We start from the raw sequence: 17,243 nt of genomic DNA, 5'->3' as shown, positions 1-17,243 counted from the left end.
TGTGTTCCCTCTCTCGCTGGCTATCTCTCTCTCTGTCACATAAATAGATAAAATCTTTAAAAAATAAAAAAACGAATGGTGATGATCAGCAGAGTTGCAGGAACTTCACAGAGCACCACGAGATCTCCTTTAAAAATCTCAGGTTGGTCCCTGACTGACATTAAAATGCCAGAGACCTGTGCCTGGGGATCACAAAAAGCAAACACAACATCTAACCTGGATAGGAGCGCCTTGTGGCAGGGACGACTGTCAGCTCTTGGCTGGAAATCACGGGTCATAACCCAAAGTGGGTTCAGTGTGGGGGAAACAAAGGCAAATAGGAAGCCTGAGTTCTCAGGTGGGGACAGTCTGCGATGGGGACAGTCATTGGTTCAACTCACAAGAAGGAGCAGAAAAAGCACAAGAAAAAAACCTGATGACGTTGATAGGTTGTGAGAGAGTTTCCCCAAAAGTCTGTCAGGAGATTGTCCAATGTGAGAAGAGCACCTTTGGTTTTCGGCCCAGGAGGAGTTTCTGTCCGATACGCACTGTGAGGCCCACGGAGGCTCGCTGGTGAGGCCAACAGGTGTGAGGAGAAGCTGTGAATGAGCAGGCTCAAGAGACACAGCAGTCACAGAGGAAAGAAAGAGCTCATACGGTTCAAGGAACAAGCAAATGCCAGATGGTGACAGTACAAGTAGGTCTGTCAAGAGATAAGCACCCACAAGCCAATCCCTCCCAGGTCGGGCCAGTGCCCCTGACCCTGGGCACCATCCAGGCAGCCCACCACATGACGAGCAAGATCACCTCTACGTTCAAAAGGCTAAACACTCAACTGCATCTTCCGCTCTCTCCTCACCCTTTCCCAAGCTTTCCCTCTCCTCTCCCAGCCTCTCAGGCTCCAACACCTGCACTCCTGTCAGGTTTCTCTTCCCCACACCTTGGGTAGCTACTCTCTGCTTGACCCTGTCAATGCTGAGGGCCTTGCTGTATGCCTCTTCAGACTCGCTAGGATAGCTCATAGCCTCCTCGCTGTGTTATCTCTTTTATGCATTCTGTACGTAACCACCTCAGTTATCTTTAGAAAATCCACATGTCATCACATCATTCCCCTGTGCAAAATCCACAGGGCTGTTCTGGGGCTGAAGAATCTGAGGGAAGTCTGCAGGCCGGTTTCCCATCTTTATCTCCACACTCCCACCACCATCGAGTTGCTTTGCATTTCCTGAGCTCTTGCGCCGCCATGTTTTGGCCCAGAAGGTTCACTTCCCTTGGTTTACCCCCCCCAGCCCTCCCTCCTCTTCTGCCACAGATATTTCCTAAGTGGCTGCCCAGAGCCAGGCTGATGCTAAACTCTGGGCCTGTACCCTTAGACACATGAGACTCAGTCCCTGCCCTTCGACAGTTTAAATGGTTTTTGGGAAAATCTACATTTGAAAACACAGCGATAGGCTCTGTATTCTACAGACACTGGCAGGTTTTCTCCCCCAAAGTTCCGTATCCTCTCAAGGTCTTAACACTTTCACATTTTATTTTTAAACTTGAAACTACAACATCAAAAGTTTAAAACGTTAGCTTTTAAAATTAATTATTTTAAAATTAGAATTCTCCATTACAAATACAAAGAAGACGACGCATCAAATGCAAATAATGAGGGATTCTAATTCAGGAGACGCGGTAGGGGAAAAGTAAACCTGGTATTATCCTCCACGGAGAACAAGAGGACTCAGTTTCAATTATGTGGTGGGTTGAGGCTTAACTGCATCATCTCCATCCTGCAGAACTTTTTGGTTTCTGGTGGGCAATCCTCTCCCACAGCTCAGAAACTTTAAGTGAAGTCTCCTTTTGACTTCCTAGGCCTGTTGTAAGAGGTTCTGATAGTCTGAGAGACTGGAAAGAGGGATGCAGATTTGCTTGGAGAAGAGTAAAAATCAAGATGTCTGGGTTTTTGTAAATCTCATTAGCAACTCTACAGAATCTGATACAGAAGAGTTAAACAAACAAACACACTAACAAAAGGGAGCTCCTTTGCCCTCTCTTCCCTTCTGCACCCCTATAATGTCTTGCACAGAGCTGAAATGCAATAGGTACAAATAACACACACCAGGTGGTAATCGTGCATAAAATCCTCCACCGAAGGGGGACCGGAGCTTTGGGGGGGGGGTGTGGGCAGCAGAGGCAGAAACAGTATCAGGAATAGTGGAGACTTCCATGGGTGCACTCATCTTCAAAGATGCCTCATCTTAAAATATGGTAATGCAGAGTCACGTTGGCCCAACAACGATCAGAAGAACATAATTCAACACCGAGCCTCTTACAAACCAATGAAGTAATTTTAAGACACACTAATAAAGTGGAGAAAGTTCTGAATCTGGAAGCATTGGACATACCTACAAAGAGGCGTGTGTGTGTGTGTGTGTGTGTGTGTGTGTGTGTGTTTGTGTGTGTGTATGTTAAGTGATACTCTTATTAATGATGAATATTCTAGAACCTCTGTTTGAATTTGTCTTTAACAGCAAGAAAAAGAAGTTTTATTTTTAAAGGACATTCCAGAAACCAAAACCAGGGGAAAAGATACAAAGGTTTATGGTAGGAATGCTCTTCAATTCTTTTCAAGAATTTGGAGTTTGCGGATAGAGGTCAATTAGGTAGGCTGATTACCATGTTCTACTTTTATCAGATTCATCAATACTGACTTTTTTCAGGTGCAGCAAAAAGGCATTCACACACACAAGGCAGGTCGACAGCATTTATCCCTTCGATTCAATGTGAAGGTCTGAATACTAAATGAACCAGACAGCCGAGCTCCTTATCGCCACATTGATTTAAAGCCACTCGTCCAATAAGCAGGCACTTCAGAAAAACAAACACATCAAGGCAAAGCAAAGCAGTGTGAGGCCTGGTCCCTTCTAGCAATGTGGTGCCATTGTCTAATCTCACTTTTGAAATCAGATTGAGAAAGAGTATTTAATCTGGTACTACATATGTCAACCGATCACACGTTATGTGTGATCAGTGCAATGTCTGGGCAGTGGTGAGTTGATGTGCCCAGCAGCTGGGATAACAGTCCCTCTAGTCCTGACCTATGCTCACTGCTGGGCTTCCCAGGACCTTCCCAGGACCACAGCACCTCCACCTCCATCCCAGTAATGCCCAGTGGCCCTCAAGGTACAAACTCAGAGCCGGAGCTGGCACACTTCCTCCATTTTTCCAAACCAAGTAGCCAACAAAGTGGGGAGTGGAGCCCCACATTTATGATCTCGTCTTCAGTTTCAACTCCGAGGTCTACCCCTACGGAAAATTTTCTTAAAAGTAGAGATCTTGGGAAAGGAACATGGGACTGGGGAAGGAAACCAGCATATATCTCTGGTTTACTAAAGTTACTAAACACCCACCTTTTCTTTTTCTTTTTTTTTTTTTTAATAGAAATACAGTTGCCAAAGAGAAAGCAGCAATTTAAATGCCAAAAGCACTGGGCGTAGCTGAGGAAAGGAGCGGTGTTCAAATGATTAATTATACTCACACCGGCTCTCTATACTGATCTCTCCTGCTAAGACCTTCAGAGACTTGCCAGTTAGTTACGTGAATCATCCTCTACTTGCCTGATTTGCCTTTGAAGCTTGTAGTCAGCAATTTGCACTTACTGAAATATCAAGTTACATGGTTTTGTTTTTAGGGGGGAAGAAAGGTGAAGGAAAACTGGCTCATATCTTGGTATTTCCGCAACTAAACTGGTCATTTTGGGAAATTCTAGAAACTACTTTCATCTGTTGCAGTACAGATTTCAGGCTGGAAAGGGTCCATTTCAGATCTCACTTAACAGGGCTAATTCTGGGAAGACATTTAAGAACTTCATTTTGGTAATGAATTGAGGAACCTAACAATATTCTGTACTATAGGCTCTCAAAAGCCAGTTTCTGTGAAATGCCAGTGTAGCTGATTTAAAAAAAAAAAAAAAAAAAGGAGAGGGACAGAGGGAGGAACACACATGAGTTTAACAGGGCAATCAGGCAGAGGAGATTTTCTTAGGACATCAAAGCTGTCAGCTATTCACTCCTTTAAAGTACTGTTTATTTTCATAGGGCCTCTTTAAATGTATTAAGCAGTTCTTAACGTAGAGTCATTCCTTTTTTTCTTTTATACAAACCTTTTTTACTATTCCAAAATTTATTCTTTAAAAGTGACTTATTGGGGTGCCCGGGTGGCTCAGTCGGTTAAGCATCTGCCTTCAGCTGAGGTTGTGATCCTGGGGTCCTGGGATCGAGCCCCATGTCGTTGGGCTCCCTGCTCAGTGGGGAGTCTGCTTCTCCCTTCCCCTGCTCTTTTGTTTTTTTTTTAAAGATTTTTTAAAATTTATTTATTCGACAGAGATAGAGACAGCCAGCAAGAGAGGGAACACAAGCAGGGGGAGTGGCAGAGGAAGAAGCAGGCTCATAGCGGAGGAGCCTGATGTGGGGCTCGATCCCAGAACGCCGGGATCACGCCCTGAGCCGAAGGCAGACGCTGAACCGCTGTGCCACCCAGGCGCCCCTCCCTCCCCCTGCTCTTGTGCTTGCTCACTCTCTCTCTCACTCTCAAATAAATAAATAAATAAAATCTTTTTAAATAAATAAAAAGTGACTTATTTTTTTAGCAGTAAATTCCAAGTCTAAGTTTGACTGAAATTCTTTCTCTTACACATGGGGCCCAAATCTGAGCGCTGGCTCCACCAGTTTTTTTAAAAGCAAACCGAGCGCCCACTCGACTCTGTTCCACTTCTCTCCAGCTCTCTCTGGGGTGCACCCGAGCCTCTGCTCAGAACCCACCTCTGTGGAAAACTCAGCCCTGGTCCACAGAGGAGAGAATGTCACCGGCAGCCTCGCTAGCATTGCTTATTCAAAACCTGGCAGCTTGGAAGCTTCTTGTAAGCCTGAGTGAGCATGCGAGAAATTCTTGAAAACTCAATAATGGGGCAGGGCAGGGTGGAGAGGCCCACAATCTTTAAGGAAGTGTACTCAACTAAGCTCAATTTGCCTTAGGGACCCTATTCTTTAAGAGAAAATACAGGGTAAGCTATGTCAGTGTTTAACTTGTAAGGCCACTCAGGGTGGCAATATGGCACTTAATGCAGGATAAATTAGGATCTCTGATTTGGGGCAAATGAAAGAAAGTGTTTACTAGATGTGAAGGGATTTAAAACGCTCAGTGCTTTCACAGTAAAATGAATAGACTGTCCTAAAAGACTAGAAAGTAGCCCTTGCATCTCTTAACTCAGATTTTCCCCTTCTAAAAAAATCCTTGTGGGGGCGCCTGGGTGGCTCAGTCGGTTAAGCATCTGCCTTAGGCTCAGGTCATGATCCCCCGGGGTCCTGGAATCGAGCCCCTCCCTTGGGCTCCCTGCTCAGCTGGAAGTCTGCTTCTCCCTCTCCCTCTGTCCCTCCTCCCCACTCATGTTCTCTCTCTCTCAAATAAATAAATAAAATCTTTTTAAAAAATCCTTGGTTTTTACCAATCTGACTGGCTAACTGATGCCAGGTCCTTTCTCAGGAGAAACGACCATGGATTAGCACTTATGGCAGCACCAGGATCTCAACTGGAAAAGTCAAATTTGAGAACGAGGCATATATAGGAAGAAAAGCAATGGTGCACATTTTTATGGGAACCAAGAGCAGATGACAGTGCTCCCCAAGCCATTCCCAGGACTGGCAGGCTCCTGCTGGTGACAAGAGCTCTGAGGTCACTAGACCATGACACGTCGTAGCGCACAAGGCGTGGCCTCTGACAAAATGCTGCGAGCAAGGGTCAGGTTCGGCCAATTTGAAAAGCAGCAGATCAATCAGAACAAAAATAAAATTTCTACGATTGCTACGTGGCCGCTGCAAATACAGGAAATGTGAATTCAAGACACACATACGCACTAGCACAGGCTGCTGACACGTCTGACAGCAGAAATCAAAGGAGGCTCTGCTGGCAGGACACTTGCTGCAAAATCAGAGTGTCACCTAGAACTCTCGCGTGTGTTCCCTTCCCAAACAATAATCTTTTCCTGCCGACTGCTAAAATCATTCTGTATAGAGTCTCCTAAATAAAAGAGCCCTTGACTTCAGAAAACACACTGAAACATTCTTATATAAAATGAAAGTTACTATTATATAATTACTTGTAATGAAAAAAAATGCAAGTCCTGTTTTACAGAGCAAATCCCATTTGAAGCAAAGGTTACAAAAGCAACTCACCTGGAAATCCTGATCGTCGATGCCAAACCTCTCCCTCAGGTTACGGAAAACCATCGGGCAATATTCCTTAAACTTGAAGTGGCTCGGCATGTTTTCTCTGAAACAGTCACAATGTGGAACAAATTTAGATGTACAAAATGTTAACCAGACCTGAATCTGCCACCATCTAGGTCCACGTGTAGCCAAGTGCCTGCAGTTGCCCATCCCCAGAAGGCATGGCTGGGCTTCATAGGATCGACTACGACCCACAGTAAATCCAGGGGACACAGGGACAGACCGGTCCCATTCATCTCCTCGCACCACCCACGGGCCCTGGGACTAGATGACCATTCTAATCCCGACCAGTCCTTACAGCCGCTTCCCCAAGGACGAAGAAGTGGAAAGAGAAGGGGCCACAAGGAGGGAAACAGTGAAGGGACAGCAAAGAACTTGGGAGGCTGGGGACGGGCAGCAGAGCGAGTCACAGACGTGCTCCCCACACTCCTCTCCTCTGGGACTTGCTGATTAAAGCTTGCAAAACAACACTATCTCTCAGTCCTTGAACAACCTATTTGACGCTATATATAAGTACCACATTCTAAATTCACAGAGGAAAAGTCCCTCCAAAAGGTCAACCTCTAAACAGTAGTAAGAGAATTAACGCATCTGCTTCCCATCAGAACAATGATCACATTAAAAGAGATCGTAATTCCCTCATGTGGGAGGGAATTCTTGGAGGCTCATCCCACTCACTCAGAATTGCTTCCTCCTTTGTGTACATGTGTGTACACACACACACACACACACACCTCTACTGTCGTACTTTGTACACCAAATTATAGTAATTTGTATATGTGTCAGGTTCCAACCACCTGCCGGTGAGCCCCCTGTGGGCAGGGCCGTTTCTTACACTTCCTCGTACCCCCTGCTCTCAGTGGACAGCTAATACATTACGTGCTCCATATGACATCTAAAATGACATGCAAACGAAGGAGAAATAGTCTCAAGGCCCAACGTGGCATCCAATTAGGTTTTATAAAAATATACCTTAATTCTTTCTTGTTCTATGAAGGAGTCCTTCCTGTTTGTGAAGTGGGCATTATTAGAGTTTTGTGTAAGATAGCTGAGGTCCATAGCTGCTAAAAATTCCAAGCAATTTACAGCTTCAAACATTTAAATTGTAATGAGAATATCACTTTTAACATATAAGATATTCATAGAGAACAATATGCCATATGGCAAAAGGATATTACCCAAGAGGGCCTGCTGTTGCTTTTCTGAAAATGACAGATGGTTATGTTTATCACAGGATTAACTTCATCAGCAAAACTTTACTCCCACCCATTGAAAAATAATGTGATTATAGAAATTCACAAAAATCATGCTCCTGGCAGCCATGTCAGTCCTGTAAAAGGCCGTACTTGTACTTACTTGTTAAAAAGGTGATTGTCCACCTTTATCTTTGAATAGGCTTTGAAGTCATCTGGCATCAACATAACAGGGATTTGAACATGGCTCAGTTCATTGATCTAGAAAAATACAAAACAAATGGCACAGGTCATTACTATCTACGTGGAATGTGCTTGACTTGAACACGGAGCTCAGGAAGAAAACCCAGTAGACACAAGAACCTCCCGCCCACCTTCCTCCTGCTCCTATCCCAATCCGTCTCTCTCGTTGCCCTCCTCGCTCCCCCTTCAGGCCTTGCCACTGCCTCCACCTCACGTCTAGCTCCAACTCCCACTGCTCATCTGGGTCCCCGCTGCTGGGCTTGCAGGGGCCTCCGGGGGCCAGTGGCAAGGGAGGAATCCTGGAGGGTGAACCCTCATGGCCAGCTGTCCCTGCTTCTCTCATTTATCTTCCCGCTGCCCCTCCAGCGCCTCAGCCCAGAGCTCCTTTGACCACACGTCCGGGACAACTACTCCCTGTAAAGAAAATGCTATCTGAGAAAGAGGGCTTTTAAACTTCTGACATAAATATTTGTTGAATTAACGAATGTGACCATTTCTTTGAACGTCTGGGTACTCAAAAAGCCACACTGTCATTCATGTAATCTGTATCTTTCTTACAGGAACTACGTTTAAAAATAAGTTTTGGGGCAAGGCATGAATTTACCAAGAGAGCAGCCTTCGTGAAGGAGGGGACGGAGTATTACAGCCCTGGGACTGAGTAAGAGGGAGATGGGTTTGAAAGGGGTCAAGACTAGAAGTAAAGATGTGGTTACAGAAAACAAAGGGTTGGACCCGGGCGCCCGGGTGGCTCTGTCGGATGAGCGTCTGACTCTTGGTTTCGGCTCCAGTCATGATCTCAGGGGTCGTGAGGCAGAGCCCCACGCTGGGCTCTGCGCTGGGCATGGGGCCTGCTCAGGTTTCTCTCTCTCCCTCTGCCCTTCCCGGCTCATACTCTCTTTCTAAAATAAATAATTAAATAAATAAAATCTTAAAAAAAAAAAAAGAGGAGGAAGAAGAAGAAGAAAACAAAGGGTTGGACCAAGTTCTATCTGAGTTCCAGTGAATGGCAGGAACAGCTTTTGACATATGACTTTGAAAAGGCTGAAGTTTCTCTTGGTTAATTATTTTTTCTATCTTGGCTCCCAAGCTATACCTCCCTTGTTGCTACTAAATAAAAACCACTTTAGAGATTTATACTTCCAGTAAATTGAAGATTCTCAGAAGGGTTCTCAGTTATAAAAACAAAACAGAACAAAGGAAGACAAAGGAAAAAAATGAGTTCTTTGATAAAGCAGAGTAGTTAACACATTGCTGGGTTCAGAGAATGTAGAGAGAATCTTCAAGATGCCTTCCTTCTCCTAAAAAGAGTCTAACCCACGGGGAATGCGATGACAAGCAAGCATGGATAGAGCTGTTTCTCTGAAGATAAATACCAATTCCGACAGTTAGGTGGGTCAAAGGAAAGCTGCGGAGCTCAACCAAACACTTCAAACCTTAAACGAGGACCCTCGAAGGAAGTAAAAGGAGGCCCAACAGCTGGTGGAAGTAAGTGCAAATGGTGTCCGGGGAAAAGCACCCCCCGGCAGGCCTCCAGGAGTCTCACAGACTCAGTGCAACCAAACACGAGTGCACAAAGATAATGAGAGCGGGATTCAGCAGAAAAAGAAATTATTTTCATGACTTCAGCTATTAGAATGATCAGATACAGAAAAGAAAACAAAAACCGTGCGTAAAAGGTATGAAGAAGTAAAAGATGGACCGGCAACAATGAGTAAACTATGAGACCTTCCAAATGACCAGTCAGGTTGAAAGAGAATCCAATAAAACTTTTACAAAATGAAAACTATAATTGGTGAACAGAAACTAGAAGAGCGAGCCCCTCATGTAGGGCTTCGGCAACAAACTGGATAACTGGAGGGGAGATCTGAGGAAGTTACCCAGAATAAACAAAGAACGAAAATGTAATATATAAAGAATGATTAAGGAAGAAAAAAAAAAAGGAGAAGAAGAATGTTTACGACAGGGGGTTTGGAGTGAGATTACATGAAATGTTAGAGGAAGGGAACAGAGTATGGGGAAAAGACAATATTCAAAATAAATGGCTGAGAATTTCCCACCACTGATGGAGGTTATCAATCTATAGATACATAACATGCAATATACACAAAAATAGTCTAAGAAGAAATCCACACCTAGATACACTGTAGTTAAACCGAAGATACCAAAGTCAAAGAGAAGAAAAGTGGCCAGAGGGAAAAGACAGAACGCAAAGAAGGAATGACAACCAGACCGACAGCTAACTTCTCAGCAGCAAAACTGGCAGCCCAAAGACAGCGGTGTATCTTCCAAGTGAAAAACGACTGCCCACATGACCTGTGTACTGTGGTATAATATATTTCTGGTCTACTATCTGGGTTCCTGGCAGGAATCTAAAAGCCTTGGAATTTCCAGAGTGACAGGAATATCTTCCTGTCATAAGGTGCCCTTTATGAGCACCCCTGAATTTATGGTAATGAGGTGACTCAGGGCGGGGCTGTCACCAGAATGACCATTAAGTACAGCTTTGGCACGGTCAGCCCTGCTCACTGACCTCACGGAAGGGGAAGGAGGTTGCTAGAGAGTAAGTTCCATAAAAACTCTTGAACAAGAAGTGGTGAGCTTCTGGGCTGGTGAACACATCCACGTGCCAGGGGGATGGCACACCCCAGGCACATGGGGACAGAAGCTTCTGTGCTCGGGACCCTTTTGGGCCTCGGCCTATGTCCCTCTTCACCTGGCTGTTCATCCGCATCTCTTATAATATCCACTACAGGAAAGTGGTAAATGGGCATAAAGGTTTTCTCTGAGTTCTGTGAGCCGCTCTAGCAAATTCATCAAACCCGAGGAGGAGGTCGTGGAACCTCTGAGTTAGAGCCAGTAGGTGAGAAGCACAGGTGACAGCCGGGGCTTGTAGTTGGCGTCTGAAGGGAGGGCAGTCTGTGGGACAGAGCCCCTAACCCTTAGGATCTGATGCTCTCTCCGGAAACGCAGCGTCAAAATTCACTGCTTTATGGTACCAAACAAACATATGTGGGATAGACCCACTAAAACTACCTCCCCAAAAATGAGAGCAAATTAAAGGCTTTTTCATAGAAACAAAACTGAGAACTTAGCAACAAAGGACCTCACTAAGGAAACGGATAAGTTTTAGAAGCATATTATTTAGATTGTAAGGACATAATTCAGAAAGAAAGTAAACGGTATGTATCTGAGATACAAAAAGAATTCGCAAATAAATTGGCAAATACGAGGATAAATACAAGTAAACATCACCTATATAAAGTAGTAATGCTTAATTCATGGGATGAACATGTACAGAAATAAACACTGAATGACAACAGCATGTAAGCTGGGAAGCAGACAAAGTTACGGTGCCCTTGTATTATTCAGGAGGGTAAGATATAACTTAAGTATTATGATAACATTTAAAAGACAAACATTAAAAGAACAGAACCAGAGTATCTAACTTCCAAACCAGTAGAAGGGGAAAAACAGAATAAGAAAACAAATAAAACTCCTTATTTTAAAAAAGAGAGCAAAGAAGAAAACATAAACACTGCCAAAAATGGGACAAAGAGAAAGTAAATGGTAGAAATTCATCTGGATATACACATAATCCCAATAAGCATACACAGGCTAGCAGTTAAAAACAGACTGTCAAGATGAATTAAAAACTATGAGCTATATGCAAGCTATATGAGCTAAAACATAACTCAAAAAGGTGGAAAGGAACAGAAAAAACATATTAAACAGTCCCCAAAATTATTGGGAAGCTAGTTGACCTTTACTAACATGACAAACTAATAACTTTAAGACAAAAGCATTATTAAGAATAAAGAAGGTCTGTACATAATGATAAAAGGTTCAATTAGTCAGGAAGACAGGATTCATATTTTAACTACCTAATTAGCCTGGAAGTATACAGAAAACCCTTAGGACCTCAAGGAAAATAGGCAACCCATTATTACAGAAGAAGAGCTGAATATGCCTTCTGGATAGTTCAAACAGCCAGAAAATTAAGAAAGATGTAGATTTTTATTTTTTTTTATTTTTTAAGACTTTTTATTTATTTGTCAGAGAGAAAGAGAGAGGGAGGGAGAGAGCACAAGCAGGGGCACTGCAGGCAGAGGGAGAAGCAGGCTCCCTGCTGAGCAAGGAGCCTGATGTGGGACTAGATCCCAAGGTCCTGGGATCATGACCTGAGCCGAAGACAGACGCTTAACTGCCTGAGCCACCCAGGTGTCCCAGATGTAGATTTTTTTTTTTTAAAGATTTTATTTATTTATTTGACAGAGATAGAGACAGCCAGCGAGAGAGGGAACACAAGCAGGGGGAGTGGGAGAGGAAGAAGCAGGCTCCCAGCGGAGGAGCCTGATGTGGGGCTCGATCCCATAACGCCGGGATCACGCCCTGAGCCAAAGGCAGACGCTTAACCGCTGTGCCACCCAGGCGCCCCCCAGATGTAGATTTTTAAACAATTTCTTGAACATCATTCATTCAATATAGGGTATAGTCTTCCAGATGCTTGGGATAAGTGATTGAAAACAGATTAAGATGTCTGCCCTCCTGAAGCTTACACTTGAGTGGGAAGAGTCAAAAAATAAAAGATACACTTAGAAAATTACTATGTTAGACATAAATTATCTACTATGTTAGAAAACTACAAAAAAAATAAAAAGAGCAGTATAAAAGGGTAGGGAATGCCCATCACTGCATGGGTGAGGGTCATCAAAGTATTTTAAATCAGGAGGGTTGGAGTAAGTCAAGGTTTGGAAGAGAAAAGAGGTTTAGCATTCTAATGCAAAGGCCCTGGGGCAGGGTGTGCCTGGTACACTTGGGATTAGAAGCATATTATTTAGATTGTAAGGACATAATTCAGAAAGAAAGTAAACGGTATGTATCTGAGATACAAAAAGAATTCGCAAATAAATTGGCAAATACGAGGATAAATACAAGTAAACATCACCTATATAAAGTAGTAATGCTTAATTCAGCAGATAACCTGAGAAGAGAAACAAACTAGTTTAAGAGTTGAGATCACTGAAAAGACTGGCTTTCATTCCAAACCATATGGGATCTGTTGCAAGGTTCTGGGTGGTAGAGTGATGACATCACTTAACTTAGGGTTTAAAAAGATTACTGGAGGGGTGGGGGTGGGCACAATTATAGAAGCAGGAAGCAATGACAGCAGTGTAGGTAGGAAAAGGGATATTTACTGAAAGTGGAGCCAACATGATTTCCTGAAGTTCTGGATGTGGGGTGTGAGAAAGACAGAAGCCAAGACCAGGTTCGAGGCCTTGGCCTGAGCAATTAGGGGGACGGAGCTGCCATCATCCAAGGTGGGGGAGAATTCCTTCTTATGCTTTTGCTTTCTGAAGCACGTTAAAACTGAGTGCTTTAATAATTTTTTAAAAACGACAAAATGGAAAAAATATATGCCAACTATCAGGCTATTTATAACATATATATATGTATACACACACACACACACACACACACACACACACACACACAATGTTGGGCGCTGCAGATTCTCAAACCTTACGATCGGATTAGATACCACCACCGGCATTTCCTGGGTATTTCCTGATCCACTTTGATTTTCGTGTGGCACTTTTTTTTTTTTTTTAAACACAACTGCTCAGCACCCAGCTTCCCAAAGATATCATGTCCTTGAAAGGAATGCGGTACAATCTAAGTTGAACTGCGAACTCCCTCAAGCTAGTCGTTTGCGTGCTATCTTACAGATGCTGAGTATCGCCACATTTCTCTCGAAATTTGAAAATATCCTCTGGCGCTCCTGGTAAATGTGCTGCAATGCCCTCCGGCACCCTGGCAGAGTTTGGAAAGCCCAGAGCTAAACAGCAGATGTTTAAAACAGCAAATGATATAATCTAATTATAGACTAAAATCATCAGAATAATCCCTTAAAATTCGCTGCAATGGATCATAACCTATAAGCACTTCAGATTCATCCCAAACGAGCTTAGTTACAACCAGCACTTAATCCTTAACCTGTGTAAACCGATCATCTCTACAAGTATTTTGCGGTTCAACTGCATTTGTCCAAGGCCAAATTACAATTCCGTTCCTTTCAAATTATTTCAATAACTTAATCAGGGATCGCTTTTAGTCTACTCTATATTATTAAAATCTCCTTCATGTTATGATCCATAAAAATGTATGAAGCTGTCACTTAGCAAAAATGCGAGGCTAATTTAAAATCATATATTCTCTCCTATTCATTTTACCCAAGTATCTTAAATCACTCTCAGTATATCTGTGAAAAATTAAAAAATATATATCTATACCAGCACTGGAATATCCAAGTTTGAAAACAAGAGAATCAGAACTAAAAACCAAGTTTTGTGACAAGCACCGTGAGAACGAAACTGGATGACCAATCGGTTTTTCTGTATCTTGTGGAAACAAGAGTGTAAATAAAACCAGAGGACGTTTACGGGTGGCAAGGGGAAGTGGAAGAGCGATCACTTCATATCACTTTCCCCAAATTATACAGAAAAAAGTCAGAGAGACCATAATAAATTATCCCCAGCACAATGTAGGCTCTGAGCGATCACCGAGAAAGCAAAATCCAGTTTGAGATAGGAGCAACCAAACCCCTGAATTCCTACAGCTCATGCTGTTGGGATCTGGATTGGCAACAGTATCTTCTTTAGAAAGAAAGCAAGAAAGGAAACTTCTGAAACTTTTCTGCTTTATAGAGTTCCTGCTCTGGAAAAAGTTTTGTGGAAGAAAATATGAAAACCTTTCAGCCAAAATGGAAGGTGTGATTTGGAAATTTGCCAATATGCACTCACCCACCACCCATCCTTTCATGAGAGCAACACGTGAGGGTCCACTCTGGGCTGGGCACTGCACAAACACCAGCGTTCACCCTCACGGTGCTTACAGTCTAGAGGGGCACGTGCATTAACTGAAGAAGTGCACAAATGTAAAATTCCAACAGTGATAAGTGTCGGGAGAGAGGACATCAGGCTAGGAGCAAGCATGACAGAGCTTAGACAAGGGCAGGAATGACTAAAGGAGGAGCTAGACTTGAGCAGAAGGCAGGTGGGGAGGATTCCAGGAAGTAGGTCACAGGTGCAAAGGCCCTGTGGCAGGAGGGGGGGGAATAGTTAACTAGAGAAATAAAAGGTTAACATGTTAGGAATGCAAAAAATCAAGAGGGCGCGTGATAGGATGGGGCTGAACAACATGCCTCCGAGGACCCTCAGAGGCTACAGTGGAACTCCAGCAGAGGCCAGAAGCCTGGCACAGCATGGAAACAGAGACAATGAAAGTAGATTCCAGCGACGCTGAGGTGGTAAAAACATGGACTGTCCAGACCATGATTCCATTTACTGAGTCAGAGCACTTTAAGGGAAGAGTTCAGTTTTGAACTTGTTAAATTTGATGTGCTCTTTAGACATCTTCAATGTTGAGGTCAGTAGGCAGGTGGACATGTGGATCTGAAGTTCCCAGGGGAGGCAGGGGCGGGACACAAAAATATGCATTATCTGTACATAAGATAGTTCTTCCATGGGAGTCAATGAAATAAGCCTGAGAGTGGACAGAGAGGACAGGAGGGCCGAGAAGCAGTCCTGAGGAACATCAATGGTTAATAGCATGGAGAGGAGGATGAGCCTGCGAAGGAGAAAGGGAAGCACGGTGTCCCCTCCAGGACATGAGGGAGGAAGGAGTGAAGAACAAAACAGGACAAGAATAGTGTTGACCGCTTTGACGAGGTGGGAAGTCTCGCTGGACTGAGCACCATGGGGTCTTTGGCAGCCTTAGCATGAAGGGTTCTGATGGAGGGGAGCAGTGGAAACCAGAGTAGAGAAGCTGAGGGGGGCGGGCAAGGGGAGAGAAGGCAGATGCTGAATCTGGCTGGTTTCTAAGTCTAGGAGAGAAGGAGAGAGAGAGAGAGAGAGAGAGAGAGAGAGGGACAGGCAGCGGGATGAGGGACAGAGGAGATGCCTGAGAGAAGGGACATTGCTTCTAGAGCACTTCTACGGTGGGAATGGGTGGGATCCAAGATGTAAACGAAATGGGCTGTGGGGAGGCAACTCCTCCAGCAAAAGAGGGAAAGGGACAGGGTTGTGTGGAAGCAGTCGAATCTGGCAACTCTTCTCCCTGGGAAGGAGGAACTGTGGCCATGGGGCGGGGGTGGGGGGGAGTGAGAGGCAGGCTGGGGGCGAGCGGGGTGGTGCTCAGAGGCTTGGAGAGAACACAGAGAACTGGAAAGAGTGACCACAGAATGTGGGAGAACAAGTTCCCAGAGGGGCACACGGCTGGGCTTTGGGGCCGAGGGGAGTCTGTCTGTAGCCTGTGATGGTTCGTAAGCCCGTGGAGGGACACCCCGGGCAGAGCTGGGCCTCAGGGTGCGGTGCAGAGGCGGAGGATGGCCAGGGTCCTTCAGGTCCGAGGTTTTCACTAGTCGCATGTGACATAAAGAGCAATGGAGTTCCGGGGTGACCACCCGGAAATGGGAAGTCAGCACAAAACACTTCACTGTCGCTGACGGGGGCAGCACCCACGCACAGGGTGAGGCACAAAGCAGCAGAGAGAAGAAATGCTGGAGTCCAGACAGGACTACGGGAACCGTGAGCAGGGAGCCGCCGTGGCAGGTGCCGACGGCTTCTGCGAGGGAGGGGAGCCCGATGTGGCTCTTGACAGATGGAGAGATGTGACTTTCATTTAAACATCTGGAAAATGCATACTTTTAGTTATTGCTACAAGTCCTAGCTTCACAAATCAGAAGACTCCAGGCTGTGGGGAATGTTTCGCCCTCATTATTAGAGAAGAAAAAAAGAAATGAACTCTGATTATACTCACTCCTTGCTTTACATAGACTCATAAAATCACGAAATTGAAAGAGAATCTTCGAGATCCCAGCCTCGGCTCTCATTCTGCAGAGCACAATGTGTCCTGGTATATCTACCTCTTTCTAATCGAGCAGCAGCCCCATTCTAAGTTATATCAGGTGGTTACTTCACGCGCGTTTTATCTTTCATTCATGATGGCTTCACATTTCCTTTGGGTTTCTGTTTTCCCAGAAATTCTCCCCAAACCACTTGGTCAGATTACGAGTAGCTAGATTTCATGACCCGTAAACAAACACTTCACAAACCAGAGGATCTACCATGTAAAAGCTTTTAATTAGTAAACACTGTTTTTCAGTAACGTGCCCATGAGTGCCTATATTATCTTCTTCTATAAGCTCGCCTGTACACAATATTCATCGGTTTCACCAAAATGTATTATTTATAAGGCCATCCAAAAACTGAAAGGCTATTTGACTTTCTGGATAATCTCTCCTTTAGTCTGACATTACACAAATAAAAATACATCCTTGTTTCTAGCTCACATTCTTGAGCTCATGGAGGTAATGACAATGAGCTACCATCTTGAATAAGGTTAAGTTAATCCTATTTGTTAGTTTCTATATTCCACACACAGGTTTGGGTTGTGAACACTATTTCAGGACAAAATTCTTGGGTTTCAAAATCTTCAGTGTGAGAAAACATTATTAGTTTGGCATTTCTATCTAGCCCAACCATTCCATATGGCCCACCCC

The 17,243-nt window shown here is 44.2% G+C and overlaps 1 protein-coding gene across 1 annotated transcript in view; it reads right to left on the bottom strand.

The window, feature by feature from the left end:
* PIP4K2A (phosphatidylinositol-5-phosphate 4-kinase type 2 alpha) overlaps window positions 1-17,243 on the bottom strand; it is a 173,851-nt gene that overhangs the window by 60,264 nt on the left and 96,344 nt on the right. Inside the window, exons 2-3 of the mRNA XM_026478945.4 lie at window positions 7,605-7,702; window positions 6,195-6,291 (exon numbers count right to left, since the gene is read on the bottom strand). Of these exons, the coding sequence (XP_026334730.2) occupies window positions 6,195-6,291; window positions 7,605-7,702 (195 nt within the window). The remainder of the gene's footprint in view (window positions 1-6,194; window positions 6,292-7,604; window positions 7,703-17,243) is intronic.

This window comes from Ursus arctos, unplaced genomic scaffold (assembly GCF_023065955.2).
Source record: "Ursus arctos isolate Adak ecotype North America unplaced genomic scaffold, UrsArc2.0 scaffold_30, whole genome shotgun sequence".
Lineage (NCBI taxonomy): Eukaryota > Metazoa > Chordata > Mammalia > Carnivora > Ursidae > Ursus > Ursus arctos.
This window is presented reverse-complemented; position numbering and strand designations above follow the sequence as displayed.